General features: G+C 41.3%; 1 protein-coding gene across 4 annotated transcripts; it reads right to left on the reverse strand.

The window, feature by feature from the left end:
• Positions 1–5,047: 5,047 nt before the first annotated feature.
• LOC114923993 (cell division control protein 48 homolog C) lies at positions 5,048–12,318 on the reverse strand. 4 transcript variants are annotated; one of them, XR_011880896.1, is made up of 13 exons: positions 12,123–12,318; positions 11,312–11,437; positions 8,993–10,543; positions 8,291–8,883; positions 8,034–8,186; positions 7,657–7,773; positions 7,441–7,545; positions 6,635–6,700; positions 6,491–6,555; positions 6,216–6,411; positions 5,973–6,125; positions 5,384–5,878; positions 5,048–5,281 (listed from the first exon to the last, which is right to left on the reverse strand). XR_011880896.1 is itself a non-coding variant. In XM_029297750.2 (13 exons), exons 3-13 carry the CDS (start codon positions 9,927–9,929, stop codon positions 5,251–5,253), a joined length of 2,448 nt encoding a protein of 815 aa, XP_029153583.1. In that variant the 5' UTR covers positions 9,930–10,543; positions 11,312–11,437; positions 12,123–12,318; the 3' UTR covers positions 5,048–5,250. The 4 variants fall into 4 exon arrangements, 2 of the variants coding, with proteins under 2 accessions (XP_029153583.1, XP_072091042.1); XR_011880895.1 differs by having other exon boundaries at positions 11,264–11,437; XM_029297750.2 differs by having other exon boundaries at positions 5,384–5,415.
• Between the last annotated feature and the right edge of the window lie 9,196 nt (positions 12,319–21,514).

Here is a 21,514-nt window from a genome sequence, read left to right on the forward strand (position 1 = left end):
CATGCGGGCGTCCACTCAAACGCCATCCCTTTCTTCATGAGGTTAAAGAATGGCAAGGCCTTTGTTGCCGAAGCTCCGAGGAATCGAGATAGTGAGGTCAACCGCCCTGCCAACCTTTGGACGTCCTTGATACAACCCGGGCTCTTCATCTGGAGTATTGCCTGGCATTTCTCCGGGTTGGCTTCTACCCCTCTCTGAGTTATCATGAATCCCAGGAACTTGCCAGCTTCCATGGCGAAGGCGCACTTTAGGGGATTCAGCCTCATACCGTGTTGACGGAGAGACGCGAATACACTCGCCAGGTCGCTCAAGAGGTCGTCAGGTCGTGTTGTTTTAGCCAGGATGTCGTCTACGTATACTTCAACTGTTTTCCCTATGAGATCGTGAAATATCCTGTTCATCAACCTTTGATATGTTGCCCCCGCATTTTTCAAGCCGAATGGCATTACCTTATAGCAGAAAGTTCCTCCTGGCGTTATGAATGCCGTCTTGTCTTCGTCAGGACGGTGCATCGGTATCCCGCCGCGGCATCGACGAGTGCATCTATGTTGGGGAGGGGAAAGCAATCTTTGGGGCATGCTTTGTTAAGGTCAGAATAATCCACGCACATTCTCCACTTGCCGTTGTGTTTTCTCACCAACACCACATTCGAGAGCCATGTCGAGTAGTCCACTTCCCGTATGAAGCCCGCTTCTAGGAGGTTGGCCGTTTGCTTGGCTACCTCCTCTGCTCTTTCTGCCGACATCTTTCTCCTCCGTTGAGCTACTGGACGTGCTTCCGCCTTGACGGCCAAATGATGTGAGATGATTTTTGGATCTATTCCCGGCATGTCGGCTGGAGTCCAGGCGAACAAGTCCCTGTTGGCCCTTATCATTTCAATCAAAGATTCCTTCAATTCTTGTGGGAGGTTCTTGTTAACGAACGTGAACTTTTCCTCTTCGTCACCAATTCTAAACTTCTCCAGGTCCCCTTCTGGCTCTGGCCTCGGCTTGTCCTCTACTCTGGCATCAAGGTCGGCTAAGAACACGCCGGATGCCTCTTTGGACTTCTTTCGAAGGGAAAGGCTGGCGTTGTCACAAGCGACCGCCGTCTCGAGGTCTCCCCTTATGGTCCCTATGGATCCGTCATCGGTAACGAACTTCATAACTAGCAGCTTGGTGTTGATTATGGCTTCAAAATCGTTGATTGTTTTTCTTCCCAAGATGATGTTATAGGCTGTGGAATCTCGGAGGATCACGAACTCGGCCATCACCGATCTTCGGCCTTGGGTTTGCCCCACCGAGATTGGTAGGGATATGACTCCGTCCGGTTTGATGAAGTGGTCGCCCAACCCGATGACCCCGTGCTGGTGAGTCGTCAGGTCGGCATCCTTTAGCCCTAGTGCGTCGAACACGTTGCGGAACATGATATTTGAATCAGCTCCCGTGTCGACAAGGATCCGTTTGACGAGGCCGGTTCCCACTCTGGCCGTTATGACCATGGGGGGGTTTTCCGGGGCGTCGCTGAACCATTGGTCTTCGGGGTCGAAAGAAATGGATGGAGGTTTTTTAGAGCCCTGCGCCGGCGGGGACGAGATCGTCAGGACCTTAGCGTCTTTCTTGTGTGCCGACCTGGATTTTGGCGCAGCGTTTTTTGCCGTTACCACGTTTATCACAGTGAGGCCGTGGTCTCTGTCTTCGGGTTCTTGTCGCCGCTTGGCCGAACGGGTCTTGCCTTCCTCGTCTTGATCGCGATAACGTCTCCTCGGCTCCCTGATGAGATGGGAGAACGCTGCTAGCTTTCCTTCCCTTATTGCCTGTTCCAATGCATCTTTTAGGTCGAAACAGTCCTGCGTTTGATGGCCGTAACCCTTGTGGTAATCACAATAAAGGTTCTTGTTTCCTCCCGTACGGTCCTTGAGTGGTCGGGGCTTCGGAAGGATTCCCTTCTCAGCTATTTGCTGATAAACTTCCACGATGGGGAGAGTGAGTGGAGTGTAGTTAGTAAATTTTCCGACCCGAGGGAACGGTCTAGGTGCCTTGTTTGATGCCTCGTCCCTGGCTTTTTCTTTTGCTCTTTCGCCGTCGCCTGGCTGCCGAGCCTGGTTGTAACCGGACTGCCGCTTATTGGCGGCCACGACCCGGCTGACTTCCTCGTCGTTTATGTACTCCTTGGCCACCGTCTGGATTTCATGCATTGTCCAAACTGGTTTCGTAGTAAGGTGTTTTCGGAAGTTCTCGTTGAGGAGGCCGTTTGTCAGGCAGAGACTGGCCACCGAGTCGGTTAAGCCGTCGATTTCCAAGCATTCGTCGTTGAACCGATCTAAGTACCTCCTGGTCGGCTCTCCTTGTCTCTGGGTTACCCCTAGAAGGTTGATAGGATGCTTGGCCTTTGCTATTCGCGTTGTAAATTGGGCCAGGAATGCACGGCTGATGTCTGAGAAATTGTAGATGGAGCCTTGAGGGAGGCCGTTAAACCATCTGATCGCTGGTCCTGCTAGGGTTACCGGGAAGGCGCGGCATCTTACTTCGTCCCCTACTCCCTCTAGATTCATCCTGGCCTCGAAGGCCGTGAGGTGTTCTAGAGGGTCTTGAGTTCCGTCATACCTCATGTCCGTTGGTTTGTCGAAGTGTTTCGGCAACCGGACCTCGAGGATAGATCGGTGGAACGGGGTGACACCCATTATGACAGGTTGCCGTGTTCTCTTGGATCTCCCTTCCCCGTCCTCTCGGCGGGTTGGTCCGCCTCGAGAGTAGATGATCCTGTCATTTCGCCTTCTTATTATGGGTGACTCCTCCCGCGTGCTCTCCGCTTCCGTCCGGGAAGCGGATGTACGCCGCTGGCGGCTTCGGTGAGAGTCTTCCTCCTCGCTCCCGGGAGATGGGGTAAAGCTGGGATCGGTAGACCGTCCATCCCGCTCCCGGTCGGCTAGCTGTCGTTCTAAGTTCTGGACTCTGTGGCGTAGCTCCTGCATTATTATGGCGCTATCGCCACCCGTTCCCCCGAAGGGTCGTGTTCTCGTGTGTTGTTGGGGGGACCTCCGCCGCCCCCTCAGTGAGGCGACGGAGGCTGCCCCCTCCGCTCCGGCTGCTCGAGCTTGGTCACCGGGACCCAGCATGACTTCCATCTAGGCAGGGAGTTGTCCCCACAGACGGCGCCAATGTTCGGTTGTCGGGTTCCGGACAGGTGTGATTCACGGGTGAAGGAGTGAGGAGACCCTGACCTTGATCGCGCTGGTTGCAGGCTTCCCGAGCAGTCGAGCACTTGTCCTGGTGAGAAGATGAAGGGGGGGTGCCACCTGCAAAGACACTCCGACGCTCAAGTCAGATGATGTGCAGGTGAGAAAGGTGATGTGTAAAGGTGGCGTACCTCGGGGGAAGAGCCAATCTTCCCCTTATATACATGTCAGTCGTGGGCCCCTTTGTGAGGACAGGCCCATATTCCCAAGGACGTTGTCCTGCAGCCGTGTGTGGGTCGTACAAGACACGTGTCCGGGTCGCTTGAAGGGCGACTTACCGGGTCGGGTGGAGCTCGGGCCAGGGTCGACCCGTCGGGTCTTTGGGCCGGGCCGTAACAGTAATACTTAAAATGGTTTTTAAAATTTTTAATTTGTCTTAGATAAATCTTTTATTTTTTAAAATAATTAAATAAATTTTTTATTTTTTAAATCGTAAATTTTTATTAGTTTAAAAGTAATTAGACGTTTTAACGTTGCTGATATGTATAGTTAAGTACCAAGTTGGCATTTAACTACACGTTAATGTAAATACACAAAGAGTTTAACTTAAATTAGTGTCTCAAATTTGGTTAAAATACTCAAATTAATCCATTTACACTTATAAAATTTTAATCCCAAATGTTCATCTTTTGTTATATAATTTTCTACGTCTCTACTCCTCTTTGCTGATGTTGTTCATAGTATCCTCTTATAAAGCTCTAAAAAGTCGTTTTTTTGCGTGAGACATGATGAAAGATCAAAACTCTATGCAAGACCAAAATTTTGTGGGAGACCAAAGCTCTATGCAAGAAAGAATGATGCACATGAGGCCTCTATTAGAGGCAGTCAAGAAAAAAGTCTATAAAATTAAAGAGGCAATATGACAAGTTCACTTGTGATATATGTGACAATATTGGTCATACTACAAGAGAGTGCGAAATTATAAAAAAAAAACTAAAGACAAAAAAAAACAGTAGTAAATGCAAAACAAGCTGATGATAAAATTAGTGAAAAAGCCCCTCAAACTGATTAACTTGATAAACAAGTTAGTGACGAAGTTGGTGTCCAACAAAATAGACAAACTGCTACTCAAGTTAGAGATATTGTCCAAGTCCAAAGTGTTGCTACTCAAGGTACTGTTGTAGAAGGTGATGATACTACTCAAGATACCGTTGTTTAAGGTGCTATTGCTCAAAGTGCTGGTACGGTAATTTATGTTACTAATATTATTTAGAAGCCACAATCTAAACAATTTTATTGAGTATTATGATCAACTATTATTATTAATGTTGTAAATATTAATATTGTAATTGATTCTAGTTGTTATGATTGACAGCTGTTCAAACAGAAGATAATTAAACGAAACAAATTTTTAATTGTCAAGTCATCTAATGATGTTGTTAGTTCTCCAAAACCAAATGTTGGTGCTGCTAATGCAATTTCAAGGGAGACAATAAAAGGAGAAAGTGCAAGAACATTTTTAGCGATGGAAGTATTGTTAAAGTTTATTCCAATACTTGGATTTAAGGCACACAAAAAATGTTTGATGATAACATGTCATGAAGATTTTAATTGTTACTTTATGTTAGCAGGAATAATTTGATATTGTTGTTTTAGTTGTTGCTTTTGATTTGCTTTATTATGAATTAAGTCTGAATTTATATTTTATTAGTGTTTGTTCATAATGATATGATCTTAGCTATAAACTCGATTAATTTATATTTTATATTTTGCACTAAGATAACACCATTATCACATGGTTGTTATAATTATAATGGTATATTAGAGGTTTTGTTAACTTTATTTTGTCGCTAGAATATCTTTCATCCAAATTAGTGATGAGATACAAAATTGAAGAAAACTTAATATCATTTATAATCATAAATGATTACATAATGATCATGAACACACTTACACTCTAATTATTTTTTAACTAAAAATCAAAACAACCAAATATATATCAAAATCAATACAACACACAACAGCAACCGCTTTGAGTTCATTAAAAATTTCTTGTGCAACTTGAACCACGTCTCGTTCTTCATATCCCTCAGTCAAACGAAAGAAATTACAATGAATTGCAAACTACAATAATGCAAAAAAAAAACATTGAATTAACAATCACCAAATCATTCATTTAATTAAACCCGTATCAACTTAACAATTGGATCAAATAGAGAACTTTACCTCATAGTTGAGACATCTATAAAAAAGTCTTCCTGAAATAATATAAGCAAAAACAACTCCAATCAAACTCATTTTAAAATAAATTAAATGTAATAAGAGTATACATCTGTGCAGCATACTTTAATAATACTGAGTAAATCATCTTAAGTCGAGGAAGCTCTTACTTTGCACTGTATTAGCAACCCATTTTTTTTGCCAGATAAATCTATAGTTTTGGTTCTAGGAAGCAACACCGCCATGTTTGACTTACTAGGCAATAACTTTCAAATATTAATAACATATTATCACAAAAAAATAACCTGAAATAAGTGTTAAAACTTAAAAATATTCCAGCTAAAAAATATTTTAATACACATTTTCTTGTAGTGCTACTACTTGAAGTGCTCAAGTTTAAGTCGACTAGACAAGGAGGGGTTATATATCCTAAAACAATCAGTGCCATGATCCTCATGATGCTTTAAAATGCTTTGCTAAGCGCTCATACCTACGCCTTTTCTGATTCAAATAAATGAAACAAGTTCCTTAGTTTACTCGGTAAGACAGCAGCTTTAATGTGTGAAAGAGAGATACATAAAAGAATGGGACATACCGCGGGAGACACAGAGGGAAAGACCTTACTAAGTGCTATATCAAAATGTCTTGGCTTGCAAGTATAAGTATCACTAGAGGCTTCAACTGAGGTCAAAGCTTCTTCAACTGCGGTATATTTCTCATCAAGAGCAGCACGAGTTGCTTCATCCACCTGTATCATCAAGAAAATGACAACTTCCCCCATTATTCCTCCTTCAAAGGATTATTAAAACAAGCAGGAAAAGATAAAACAGGGACAAACCAATTCAGCAAGGTCTGCGCCACTAAAATTTTCACACGCTTCAGCTATGGCTCCCAGATCCACAGTAGGATCAACAGGCTCCTTCCTTGTAAGAGCTTTCAATATTGAAAACCGCTGGTCAGTGCTTGGCAGAGGAACGTAAAGTTGTTTACCAAGTCTACCAGGACGGAGGAGAGCCTCATCCATCCTATCAGGCCTATAAAATGAGAAATTTACTTCACTGCAATAAGATGGAAACAAAAATAACTAAATAGATATGACAAATAAAATTTTACCTATTTGTTGCACCAATGACAAAAACATTTTGGCGTTGCCCCCCACCGTCTAGCTCAATTAGTAACTGCAGTTGCAAATAATAATGCCATTTTTTAATATTAATGATATCAGAATTATTTATCCAATAATTAGTATTGTTTGACCTGATTCACTACTCGTTCAATGCCTGATCCACCTTCTGCACCACGTTTGGTTGACAAAGCATCCACCTGAAGTTAATTGAATAGTGATAGATAACAGGTATTATTCCCAAATCAATGTAACAGAATACAAGGAACCTAATTCAAGAGTTGATTTCGAATTCTAGAAAGAGACTAATCTCAATAAATGACCGAGTAAACTACCATTTCTAACTATAAAACACTGAAAATATTAACCATGAATTAACGAAATTAGTTTTGTACCCACAAAAGATGGTTTCTACGCGATAAAAATATCGAAACGTTAATTTTATTCATGTATACATTTTGTCAATATTCCCAACTTTTATGGATAACAATAACAACTTCCATCTTTCATGGTTACACAATTTTATTTATTCATAGGTAGAATTATCAACATCATGAATCTTTATGGATAGAAATGGTACTCTATTCTACATGACCTTAACTCATTTCTCCTATAGTCCTACACTTTATTTATAATGACAAACTTCTCTAAGTCGCTACCTATTGGGATCCTTACACACCTTTCAAACAAATTGACCAAACGTACTCAAATTAGAACTCCATATAGGCAACATAAGTTAATATATAAAGCACAGGTCTTGTACATAAATTGTTTACTGAGTACTAACTTGGGGGACGACCCCCTCTAGTGCACATATACTTGCACTTAACAATGATTCAATGAATGAATAAATACATAAGAAATTACTTTTATAGTTAGGTCAGACAATTTTGTGTCAAAATATTATAGTTAACATTCATCGAGAGATAAAATAACCAACCTCATCAAAAAATAATATACAGGGTGAACATGCCCTTGCACGACTAAACGTTAGTCGAATTTCTCTCTCACTTTCTCCAACAAATTTATTTAAGAGCTCAGGCCCCTAAAATAATTCAACAATAGCAATTTAAAATAATGGTTTATTCAATATAGTGTAAGTCCCCGTGAAGCAAAACCAAAAATGAATAAGGTAAGATGAAGTATTTAGGCAAACCTTAATATAAATGAAATTAGCTCCTGCCTCATTGGCAACAGCTTTGGCAATAAGAGTTTTACCACAACCAGGGGGCCCAAAAAGTAAAATTCCCGTCTGATTTGCAAACCTAGATGCCTGAAATAGATAAATCCAATAACATTAACCAACCTATGAAATTCAACTAACCACCATTTTCAAGGAAAGGGGAGGCAAAAATCAATCCATTAATTTTCAGATGACAAAATGCAATTAAGGCAAGAATTAAGAGACTGCTACCAAACCAACTATCCGAGAATATGAAAGACTGGAAGGAAGAGCTCGTTTAATCTAATAGCCAATTTTTCTCTATATTAGACTTTAGGACAAGGAAATGAAGTGTACTTTGAAAAAATTACCTGATGAACCTCAGGATATTTTATCGGCCTTATTATTCTATTTTTAAACTCCTTCCTTAAATAATCAAGGCCGCCAACATCTTCCCATTTCTCATCAGGAATGGATGAGAAGCCCTCTCTTCTTAATGAAGGTTGTACAATTTTCAAAGCTTCCTGAATGTATACCCCGTAAATATGAGTAACACTTTTAACAATTATAATAACATTATAGCAACTAATAATAAGACAAAATAAACAAAGAAACAAATCTAGAGCACCTGGAAATCAGACATTGTGTAGACAAGCTTATCCATATCTTCAAGAGGCCAAGGTTCGCCCCACCAGTCTCCAAGATAACTTGTCTCATGTTCCCCTCTCCTTTTGGAAATAATTCTCTTCAAGGCCAAATTACACGCCCCCGTAATCAAGGCTGCCAAATCAGCACCGACATATCCTGGTGTAGACCTGGCTATGTATTTTAGATCCAATGAACCCTGAAGTGGAAGATTGCGAGTGAGCAAAGAGAGGATATGTTCTCTCGACGATTCATCAGGAATGCCAAGAACAAACTCCCGATCAAACCGCCCAGGCCTTCTCAAGGCCGAGTCAAGAGCATCAGGCCTATTTGTAGCTCCAATTACAAGAACATAACTGGGATGAACATTAGAACTGTCCAAACCATTAGCGGATTGCATATGCCTATTTGATTGATCCATGCTGGCAAGTAACTGTGTTACAATTCTTTTCTCCATCTCTCGCTGTAAATTGTCTCTTTTCGAAGCAATTGAATCAATCTCATCAATGAAGACAATTGATGGGGCAGTCCTATATGCTTTAGCGAAAAGCTCTCTGATATTCTCTTCAGATGCACCTTAACAATTCATCGGACGAAAGAGTAAAAAAAATAAGCAGTGCCTGTAATTGGTGTCTAATAACAAAAGAAAGGAAACCTCAAGTTTAAGGAAATGATAACGAAATACCCGATACTCCAGAAACCAACTCAGTAGCTGATATCGGATAGAAGGGAACACGGGTCTCATTAGCTATGGCGTGAGCCAGTGTGGTCTTGCCACAACCGGGTGGCCCATGCAGCAAGATTCCAGTAGTAGGAGTACGACATAGCTTTCTTGGAAGCTCAGGATAATACCATGGAACAATCACTTCTTCCACCAGCTTTTCCAGAAGATCATTCATCCCACCCAAATCACTTAACCTAGGTCCTGCCTTCACCTTAACAAAGCTGCCACCACCATGGTCGCCATTTGAAACGGAACCCTTCAAATTCGACGCCGCCTTCACTTTGCCTCCGCCTCCATTCTTAGCACAAATCTCATTAGTAGCCTTGTCACTATTGGCGACCTCCATTTCAACGTTCTTATCTTGCACGACGTTTTTCATCTTCCTCGCACTATCATCCTTCGTAGGAGTATACGCTTTCCGCAGCATCGTCTTCATCAAATCGACAGCAGGTTCGTACTTCTCCCGGTATTTTGCGTCCTCCGATGTCGAAACAGACACTGTGCTGCCATCATCATCCTCACTGCCGCTGCTCCCGGACGCGCTCAAGCTTGAAGCAGAGGAGGAAGATGCAGAACCCTGAGTTTCTTTGTCGCCCTGCAACCTCTCTTCACCTTCGTCGACTCTCTTCTGTCTCTTTCGGAGCGCGCGTCGACCACTTTCTTCGTCGCCATTGTGGCCGCTGCGCTTGGCAGAGACTTTGGTCGCGTGTTTGGAACGTGGCTCGAGGACTTGTTGAACTAATCGAGTGAGGGCTTGGTGCTTGGTGCGTTGGTAATCGGGGTAAGTGGAGCGGAGGTGGTTAACGATATCATCGACAGTGGAGTGACTGGACATGCACGACTCCAGCCAGCGGCGGAGGGTTCCATGCAGTGACCTTTTACCGTTTCTTCTCCCCATCACACCGTCGTCGTTTTTTGTTTTTCGACACGGTGTTCTGCTGCTGACGGCTACTGTGGCGATGATGGAAGACGACGAAAATTGCTGCTCCAGGGATGATGGAAGGAGAAGAATCGCGGCTATTTCGACTCTGCTCCAGCTATGATGGAGGGAGAAGAAACGCTGCTGCTCCGGCGCTGCTCCAGTTCTCACTCCACCTCCTAATTTAAATATTTAATGTCTCGAGAACCCTTTTTTTTTGTCTTGCGCTGAGCCTAGACCCGAGCCCCAACCCCCACCCGCCCGACACAAAACCCCTACCCCATCGTCTCTATCACAAGTGTCTAATGGCTTTGGGCCTTATCCATTGTTTATCTCTTTTTTGTTATTGAAGGCCTTCAAATTTGTAGGCCTAAGTGTTCTTTGTTTATCCATAGGCTATTTACTATTGTTATGTTTTAAGGTGCTTTGTAAAATCATATAAAACATGATTCACAGTTTCCCACTTTGGCACACATAGTACGATAACGATAATTTTCAGAGACAAAAAAAGTATTGCATTTAGTCCAAAAAAAAAAGAAAGTATTGCATTGGGCGGGTTGGGTTATGGGTTCAGATAGGATTTGGGCTTAGTCCTAGAAATGTCCAAAAAAAGAAAGTATTGCATTAGTTGTTTGCATATAAACTTTTGTAGTCTCTAACCTCTTTTTTTTGAGATAAAAGAAAACAAAACTTTTTTAAGGATTTTGTTCAAGGTTCGGAAAACCGGACCGGTCATCAAATCGCTCTCGTTACTGGTTTATTGGTTTATTGATCCAACCGGTTCAACCGGAAGAACCGTTTCAGAATAAAATAATAAATAAATTATATATAAACAATTAAACATCATAAAATATAATTATAGTCTAATATAAATCTTAAATATCTTCCAAATTTAAAACATTATATAAAATGTCAACCAAATCCATATGATCTTATCAAAATACAAAGTTAAATAGTGAAAAGAGCAATGGTGCAAACAACAACAATACAACTAGAAATAATCATTAATCACTCCTAAATTAATTCAAAACAGTAGCATAACAAATAATCACCCTTAAATTAATTCAAAACAGCAGCATAACAAAATCACTAATCACAAATCACAAATTCAAAACACTCCGTGCCATAATTCCATAACAAAACAACAGCATAAGTGCATAACAAGTTAACAACAGCAGCTTAACAAGTCACCAATCAGTAATCACAAATTCCAAACTCAAATCAGCAGCATTACAAAAGACCCAAGAAATCACAAATCACAAATTCAACCTCAAATCCCTGAAAGAGTAACACAGACTCAACTTTCCACTAACCTCAAATCAGTAAATCAGCATTGATCAAACTAAATGTATACCAGCTACCTTCAATTTATTTTTGTATTTTGCAACCCCTGGTTTTCTTTTGCAGCTTTGCTTCCTTCCACTTGATGACATTAGATGTATTGAATCTAATTGCCAACCCTTCATCCAATGGCATAGCCCCCTTAACTGAAAGCCACAATTTGGTGCAAACAGCCACAACACAATGAAAATTAACAATGAAAATTAACAATGAACATTAACAGCATGAAAATTAACCATGTTCTTAACCTAAAGCAGGAGCCAAACACAATGAAAATTAACAGTATGTTCTTAACCACAACACAAGACCATATCAGCAATTCTGCCTACAGCAATTTTGCCTAGTGCCTACAGCATTCAGCCATTCAACAATATTGCAAAAGTGCAAAACAGAGTAAGTTTTCAATTTCCAGCATTCACAAAACAGAGGAACAAATTAACAAGTACAAAGTAACAACTTAAAACAGAGTAACAAATTAACATTTACAAAGCAGCAAAAGTGCAAAACACTAAAACAGCAATAAATTGAACAAAAATCGCGTAACGGGTAAACTAAGAACGTCTTCATGTTTTTGTATCAAACTATCAACTGAGGAGAAAAAAAACCCCTAGGGTGAATTTGAAATACAATAAAATAGAAATTGGAATTAATTTAATTTTAAGAATTAATGAATTATTGAAGACGAAGACCCAAGATGAATTATTGAAGACCGAAGAAGACCGAATTATTGAAGACCCAAGACCCAAGATGAATTGAAGAATTAATATTATGGAACACAAATTGAAGAGGAATTCGAAGTTCAGAGAAGATGAAGAACGATGAGGCACTCACCTGGTTCGAGAGGCCAGCGAAGACGATGGAGGGCTACTGGGCTGGGAACCAGGCGACGATGGAGGGCTACTGGTGCTGAGAACCAGGCGGTGGCGCTGACGACCTGAGCACCGCGGCGACGACGGATGGAGGGCTACTGGGCTGGGAATGCTTCAGACTTCAGAGTGCTAGGGTTCGTTGTGAGATTGAGAAGAACGAATGGGGGTCGGGGGAAGAAGGGGGGTGTTTTCAGACTGGGTCGGGTCGGGTAATCGGGTTTCATTTTCAAACCAACTGAAACCGGCGTCGTTTAGAGAAACCGGCCAGTCACCGATCCGATCGGCCGGTTCACCAATTTTTTAGCGATTCCCTCATAGGCGGTTATTGAAGGAGAATCGAACCGCTTGCATCATCGGTTCGCGGTTAAACCGGTCGAACCGGCCGGTCCGATCCGATTTTCAGAACCTTGATTTTGTTTGGTTAAGGACAAAATAGAAGAAAGGAAATGGAAGAAAAAGAGATCGAGAGACATTTCAATACCCTAACAAAATCATAATATAGCAGACAAATCACAATACAATTTTTGAAGGAAAAATTATTTCAATCTATCTATTAGTAATATATTAAAACAGAATTAAAGATAATTTTTAGATGCATTGCTAATCTTTTAATTTTCTATTATGATATCAAGTCGGTTTACGTGGCTATTTCACACGATTCGAGCACAATCTTTTATTTTTACATTTTGTCATAGGATTCTCATTATATTCTTATTTCTTCATAATAACCTATCTTTATATCATAGGGATAATAGTCAAATTAGTCCATAAAAAATGAGACATTCTTTAAATTCGTTCCTAAAAAAAATTTCAATTAAATTAATCCTTTAAAGATTATGAATTAATCATATTTGTCCTTCATTGATTCCATTAATATTTTTTGTCAACGATTAATGACATAGAATATTAACTGATAGCATATATGATACATAATATGTCCAATTGTACATTGACCAAATATATTTATGAAAATCTATTAATTTAGTCGCTAAGTCATATTAGAAATATAGTTTATGTAATTGGAAAAAAAAAAGACTAAATTAATAAATTTTCATGAATATATCTAGTTAATATCTGATTAGACATATCAAGTATGATGTATGTTGTCAATTAACGTTTCATATCATCAATTGTTGACAAAAATTGTTAATGGAGTCTCTAAAGAACAAATATGATTAATTCGTAACTTTAGAAAAACCAATTTAACTGAAAAACCTTTTAGGGGACGGATTTAAAAAATGCCCCATCTTTCAAGGACTAATTTAACTATTAATTCTTATATAATATTATATGATTATTTTTTAACCTTAACTTTTCATATTCTCTTACACTTTATTTTTATGTAAGTTACACTGATACTTTCAATGTTAATGTTAATTCTGTTTAGTAGTTATAAATTTGATTAAAATCTAATTTCTTCTCTTCTACTTTCATACTCATCCCTCATTTTTATATTTACTATATAAATTAATATTTACTTTACACATTTTTTTAATTTTCTTTCACATAATCTCATACTTCTTTTTCTTTCTCCTTCTCCCTCTCCATTTTTATTAATATTTTGCACAATTGAAATTTAGTTGACAACCATAATTTTTTTTAATTTGTTAAACATATGTATTAAGTCATTATGTGATTATATTCATTAATTTTATGAGTTATATATTGTCTTTGTTATTTATATATCACTTCTTTTTTTTTAACAAATTATATTTTTTAAAATTATTTAGTTGTAATAATATCTTTAAAAATATATGTTGTCATGATTCATAAAAAATAAAATTAAAAAATTAATTTTTTTTAATTATTAAAACATTAATAATATTTATACTTGTATTTTATTTAGTTTCATCATTGTATTATAGTATTTAAATATAACCTAAAAAAGATAAAAAAAAAATAAACAAAACTAACTATTTAAAAAATAAAAATAAAAAATATTTATATGAAATCATGTGAATAAATTTTAATTGATTTTTTTATTAATTATTATAATATATTAAAAGAGAGCACAAGGTAGTTTTACAATCATTTTTAGACATTTGATTTCACTCTATGTTGTTACATAAGAATTTTGTTTTGAGAGATATCTTCTATCTTTGCATTATGTCACAGGATTCTCATGTCATTTTTATCTCCTCATAATAACCTATTTTTTATAATATTATAGGATTCTTTTTAAATCTTAATTTTTTATATTATATTCTTTTATCTTTTATTTTTATGTAGGTTACACTATTATTTTCAATGTTAATGTTAATTTTTTTAATAGGTATAAATTTAATTAAAATCTAATTTCTTTTTTTTTCCTTTCATACTCATCACTCATTCTTATATTTACTATATAAATCAACATTCACTTAACACATTTTCTTTATATCCCCTCATATAATTCATACATCTTTCTCTTTCTCCCTCTCTATTCTTCCTAATTTTTTGCACAACTAGAATTTGGTTGATTATCATACATTTTATTTTTTAAATTTGCTAAACATATATATTACGTGATTGCATGATTGTATTCATTAATTTTTCTATTTCTTTATGTAATTGTATTCATAAGTTATATAGTGTTTTTGTCGTCCATATATCACTTCTTTTTTCTTTCAACAATTTATATCTTTTTAATATTATTTAGTTATAACAATATTATTGAAAATACATATTTCATAATGCATGAAAAATAAAATTAAAAAATTAAATATCATTTTTAATTATCAAAACATTAATAATATTCATACTTATATTTTATCGAATAATTTTATCACTGTACTGCAGTATTTAAATATAACCTAAAAAAAATAAAAAAAATATAACAAAAGTAACTATTTAAAAATAAAAATAAAAAATTTATATAAAATCAGACGAATAAACTTTGATTGAATATTTTATTATTTATAGTCTAATTTATGTGTAATTTTATTTTTATAATTATTAAATTTTGAATTAATTTTTATTTTAAATTGTTATTTATCATCAACCGTTACAAAATTTAAATTAATTTTGATATGCTACTAGAAAAAATAATATTATTGAATCATATATAAATTATCAAATTAAATAAATATATTATACAATATTTTTTACAATAACTTTTAAATTTAATATTAATCTATATATTATCTAATATATCCCTGAGCAATACATATAACATTCTAAATTTATATTATATAATATAATTAATTTAGCTCTGCGAATATCGTGCAAATCTTAATCTAGTCAGACATTATATATTGGCCAAAAATATGAATACTAGTTACGTGATTGTTACTACGACTAGTAAATTACACGTTTCAAAACTACAATATAACAGACAAATCACCATTAAAACAATGCATTTGCTTTAGCCCTTAAAATTTTAAGCCTTAAAACTTCATTTATATATATATATATATATATATATATATATATATATATATATATATATATATATATAGGTAATTGTTCGGTTGTCGGGTTCCGGACAGGTGTGATTCACGGGTGAAGGAGTGAGGAGACCCTGACCTTGATCGCGCTGGTTGCAGGCTTCCCGAGCAGTCGAGCACTTGTCCTGGTGAGAAGATGAAGGGGGGTGCCACCTGCAAAGACACTCCGACGCTCAAGTAAGATGATGTGCAGGTGAGAAAGGTGATGTGTAAAGGTGGCGTACCTCGGGGGAAGAGCCAATCTTCCCCTTATATACATGTCAGTCGTGGGCCCCTTTGTGAGGACAGGCCCATATTCCCAAGGACGTTGTCCTGCAGCCGTGTGTGGGTCGTACAAGACACGTGTCCGGGTCGCTTGAAGGGCGACTTACCGGGTCGGGTGGAGCTCGGGCCAGGGTCGACCCGTCGGGTCTTTGGGCTGGGCCGTAACAGTGCCCCCACGCGCCAATGGTAGCCTGGGAGCTATCAATGGCGTGTTGTCTCGTCTCTCACTTGGGGTCGTCTGGTCGGTCGTCCGTGACAAGGACGTGCCCTTTACGCGCGTGTCCTTTGGTTGCGCCAGCAACCGTTTCGTCGCATCGTTCCTCGCGCCGAGCATTAAATGCTCATAATGGGGTGAAAAAGCCCTGGCTGAAAAGACCGTTCTGCCCCCAGACGTTTCGCGCTTCCTGGGGTAGTTTTTAAACGGGCCAGTTTAAGCACCCCTCTCTTTCTTTTGTTTCTTCCCTTTTCTGCCATCTCCTTGCTCCCAAATCTCATCATTTTTCTGCTGTGCTGTTTGTGCGCCTCTCCCTTCGTAACTTTTCTTAACACTGCTCCGTCGTTCTTCCACTAATTCAGGTAACTTTCGAATCACATTCTCTTTTATGCATTATTTTGCATGCCTGTTGTTTGGTTTTTGCTATTGTTGTTTAGCTTTTTAATTGCGACTAGATGTGTTAGGTGGGGGAAGTACCATTCCAGGGTAGGCTTTTCTTGTTCTTTTCGTGATTTAGTCTCGATTGGCCTTAGTCGGGGAGTCGTGGGGGGTGGTATCTGTATTCGACTTGAGCAACCGATCTCTTAGACTGACTGGATGGTCCCCCCATGTAGGTATGGCTCGCACGGTTTCCCGGGCATCCGTTAACCCCGCGGCGTACGATCCCTATGCTTGGGTCGTTTCCAACTTGAAGGATTCGCCTAACCAAATGGGCGAGGAGGAGCTCACCGAGTTCCGACAAGCCGGGTACTTGTGTGGAGGGACTGACGAGGAGGCCAATTATGACGTTTTCGTCCCGGCTCCTCACGAGCGATTGTATGAAATCAACTTCCACCACCCCCGAGTCGCCGACTGGATTTGGTTCTACAAGTCCATGTTCACCCAAGTCGGAGTTCGTATCCCGTTTTCTGCCTTTCAAATGGCGCTCTTAAGTCGAATTTCCGTGTCACTGTCGCAGTTGCATCCGAACAGTTGGGCCTCGATCCGCTGTTTCGAGATGGTCTGTGAATACCTCGAACTGCCGGTGTCCGTGGATGTTTTCCTCTTCTTCTTCACCCTCACAAACCCTTCTAAAGAGGGGAAACACAAAAAAGGGTTCATGTCCTTCCGGTCTGCCCAAGGTCGGAGGATTTTTGGTTTGTTTGAAGATTCTTACCACGGGTTTAAGGACAAATATTTCAAAGTCCGCCCTGTCAAAGGTCGTCACCCCTTTTGGTTGTCGTTGGAGGGGGTACGGCTCATCCCGACCTATTGGAGTTTCGGGGCAGGGTCCAATACCTTTATTAAGGTAACCTATAATGGCATGTCGGCGGTGGATAGGCAGATCGCCGAAGTGTTGGTAGCAGTCTTTGGGAAGAACTTAGTCAATCCCCACCTCCTTATGGGTGACCGGGAGTCCGGTCGTAATTATATTTGTGAGAAACTTGTACTTTGCCCTTTACCTTTTTGTTTTTATTGATATCCTGCGGCGATTAACCGACCTTCTTTACTTTTCTACAGTGGAGATGTCTGCGTCGGTGACTGGTCTTCCCAATTTATTCCAAACCTTCCTCTGCGCCAGTGACGACGAGGGGGATAATGAAAAATCTGCCACTGAGAAGTCTGCGATTCCTCCGGAGGACAAGACTACTTCCGGGCAGGAGGCCGTGGTTGACGGAACCGGGACCTCGACCCAAGCCGCCCAGGTCGAGGGCGAGAAAACGGTTCATGCCACCCCCTTCCGCGAAGTGGTAGGCACCGGGGGTTCGACGTCTGCCCCTGAAACCGATGATGGTGTGGAGGAGGTCCCTAACCCCAAGAGGAAGAGGAAGATGTCCTCAAGTCCCTAGGGGGTCCTTACCGTCATGGAAAGGAATTTTGATGCTGGGAACTTCATAGATTCCCAGCTGATCCCCGGTACTGAGGAGTACTTCCATGAGTCTTCCCTTGCCGGGCAGGCGAGGTGGATGTACCGAACCCTTCTGCGGGGTGCCGTGATAGCCCGGAAGGCCGAGTTTGAGCTGTCCGGGATGGAGTCCCTCCGCAGGAGGTTGGAAGCTAGTGGGAAGGCCAACAATGAGCTAAAGAATGAAGTTGAGACTCTCCGGGAGCAGTTGACTCAATCAAATGAAAAACTTGACGCTGCCAAGAAGAAGGTCACTGCTGCAGAGAAGAAGACTGCCATTGTTGAGGAGAAGTTAAAGGACTCGAACGCCACGTTTTCTCGTCTGGTCGAACGTGAGATGACTTTGGAAAGCCAGGTCGGCGCGGCGCAGAGACGGGTGGCCGAGATGGAGAAAGAAAAGCAAGCCGTGGAGGCCGAATTAACAACTTGGAAGGCTAAGTATAAAGACATCGTGAAGCAGGGGAAGGGCGCAATTTTGGCGACCGAAGAGGCCCTTAAGGCCCAGGTCAAAGTCATTGCTCCCGAGTTTGATACGTCGGCGATTGGTGTTCTTAAAGTCATTCAGGATGGCAAAGTCGTCGACGCCCCCAAGAAATGAATCTTCTGTTTAAAGTTTTTGTCTAGCCGCTTTGTTTTGACTTGTGAACTATTTTAGTTTTAGCCGTTTTGGCTTGTAAACAATTTGATTTTAGCCGTTTTATTTTGGCTTGTGATCAATGACCGTTTTAATCGTTTGCCCGAGTTGTCGTGATAAACTTTTCCTTATTCGTCTGGTCGTATTTCCGTTTCTATTAACCGTTTTTGGTTTATTGTCGTCACTTATATCAATGGCCCATGGCCTTTCGCGTAGTCGTTACGATGGTGGTTGACGGGTTCCCGGGGTGATCAGTCCCGGGGACGCGCGTCGTCGTTGGACGTGGTGGGGTGGCTTATCTGAAAAATTGAGTGTCGAAACAGGAGAGAAAATTTGCACAAGTATATCTTATTCGGTAATCGTATAAAGGGCTCGTAAGTTGCTATGAGAAGTTCAAAAGTTAAACTTGCAAATTAACTACTTAGCTAGCCTGGTCGGCTTGTCGGGCCATTCTCTAGGAGTAGAATCTTCTTAGGTTGTCCGCGTTCCATGTTCTCGGGACTTCTTTGCCGTCAAGCCTTTCCAACTTGAATGCTCCTTTTCCCATCACCTTTTTGATTCTGTAGGGGCCTTCCCAGTTCGCCGCTAGCTTGCCTTCTCCGGGGGTCGGTAGGCCGATATCATTTCGTCTCAAGACGAGGTCGTTTGGCTCCAATTCCCTTTTGATCACTTTGGTGTTGTAGCGCAGGGCCATTCTTTGTTTTAGCGCCGTTTCTGTCAGATGGGCCATTTCCCTGGTTTCATCTATCAGGTCTTTTTCTATGGCTTCCCCCACTCCTTTCAAAAGCAACCGCGGGCTCGGCTCTCCGATTTCTACGGGTATTACTGCGCCTACCCCGTATGTTAGTCGGAAAGGAGTTTCCTTAGTGGAGGATTGTTCGGTTGTTCGGTAGGACCAGAGGACCGCTGCGAGTTCGTCGGCCCAAGCGCCCTTTTTATTGTCCAACCTCTTTTTTAGCCCCGAAAGGATGACCTTATTGGCGGACTCTACTTGTCCGTTTGTCTGAGGGTGTTCTACCGAAGAGAACTTTTGCCTTATACCTAGGCCGTTGAGAAACTCCGTGAACTTCTTGTCAGTAAACTGCGTGCCGTTGTCTGAGATGACGACTTCCGGTATCCCGAATCGCGTTATCACCTGCCTCCACATGAATTTCCTGCAATTGGACGAGGATATGGTAGCCAGTGGTTCGGCTTCTATCCATTTGGTGTAGTAGTCAATTGCGACTATGAGGTACTTGACTTGCCCGGGGCCGACTGGGAAGGGCCCTAAGAGGTCGACTCCCCATTGAGAAAATGGTCGAGAGGTCGTTAGCAAGCTTAACTCGGAGGCCGGCGCCTTGGCAAAGTTAGCGTTCTGTTGGCACTTTACGTATTTTTTGACAAACTCCTTGGAATCCGTCATCATCGACGGCCAGTAATATCCGGCTCGGATTAGTTTCCTCGCTAAGGCCTTACCTCCGATATGGTGCCCACAGCAGCCCTCGTGGACTTCTCGGAGGACGTAGTCCGTCTGATCGGGGCGTAGGCACTTCAGTAGGGGCTGGTTGAGCCCCTTCCTGAACAGCTGTCCTTGGATGACGGCGTATTTGGCCGCTTCCCTCCTCAATTTCTCCGCATCCTTTTCATCATTAGGGAGTTTGCCGTGTTCTAAGAAGTTGGTGATGGGGTCTAGCCAGGAAAGACCTAGGGTTGTCATGTGCAAAGTGATTGCTGGTTCTCTTGCCATGCCTTGGATGAGAGACCGGTTCCCTTCCCCTGGCTTTGTGCTGGCCAACTTTGATAGGAGGTCTGCCCGTGTGTTCCTTTCTCTAGGTACGTGGTGGACCGTGACCTCTTCGAACTTTTGGCTCAAGCTTTTAACCTTTTCCAAGTACTTCTGTAGCAAAGGGTCTTTGACTTGGTAGCTACCGTTTACTTGGGAGGTGACGACTTGGGAATCACTGCATATTTCTATTCTTCTTGCGCCGACTTCTGCTGCTAGGGTTAGGCCTCCTATAAGGGCCTCATATTCTGCCTGGTTGTTCGAGATGGGGAACTCGAATCTGACCGACTGTTCGTATACAACTCCAATCGGGCTTTCCAGGATGATCCCGGCACCTCCGAAGGTCTGGTTGGAGGCTCCGTCCACATGGAGCTTCCACCGTGTGCCCCCTTCCTCGCTTTCGTCCCCCGTTACTTCTACTAAAAAATCCGCTATAGCCTGCGCCTTGATGGCTTGCCGGGGCTCGTACCGTATGTCATATTGGGAGAGTTCGATGGACCAAGTCATTATTCTTCCCGCCAGATCGGGTTTTTGGAGTACTTGCCGGATCCCTTGGTCCGTTCTGACGGCAACTTGGTGACTCTGGAAGTACTGCTTCAACCTTCTTGAGGAAGTTAGGAGTGCCAAAGCTAGCTTTTCCAACTTGCTATACCTTAATTCTGCCCCTTGCAAGGCCCTGCTTATGAAATAGACTGGTTGTTGAGTTCTCCCGTCCTCCCGCACCAAAACTGCGGCCAGGGCTTCACTCGTTATAGCGAGATATAGGTATAGTGGCTCCCCGTCCTTTGGCTTCCCGAGAACGGGTGGTGCCGCCAGGATTTCCTTGAAGTGCTGAAAGGCTTCTTCACATGCGGGCGTCCACTCAAACGCCATCCCTTTCTTCATGAGGTTAAAGAATGGCAAGGCCTTTGTTGCCGAAGCTCCGAGGAATCGAGATAGTGAGGTCAACCGCCCTGCCAACCTTTGGACGTCCTTGATACAACCCGGGCTCTTCATCTGGAGTATTGCCTGGCATTTCTCCGGGTTGGCTTCTACCCCTCTCTGAGTTATCATGAATCCCAGGAACTTGCCAGCTTCCATGGCGAAGGCGCACTTTAGGGGATTCAGCCTCATACCGTGTTGACGGAGAGACGCGAATACACTCGCCAGGTCGCTCAAGAGGTCGTCAGG

Source organism: Arachis hypogaea, chromosome 4 (genome assembly GCF_003086295.3).
Source record: "Arachis hypogaea cultivar Tifrunner chromosome 4, arahy.Tifrunner.gnm2.J5K5, whole genome shotgun sequence".
Lineage (NCBI taxonomy): Eukaryota > Viridiplantae > Streptophyta > Magnoliopsida > Fabales > Fabaceae > Arachis > Arachis hypogaea.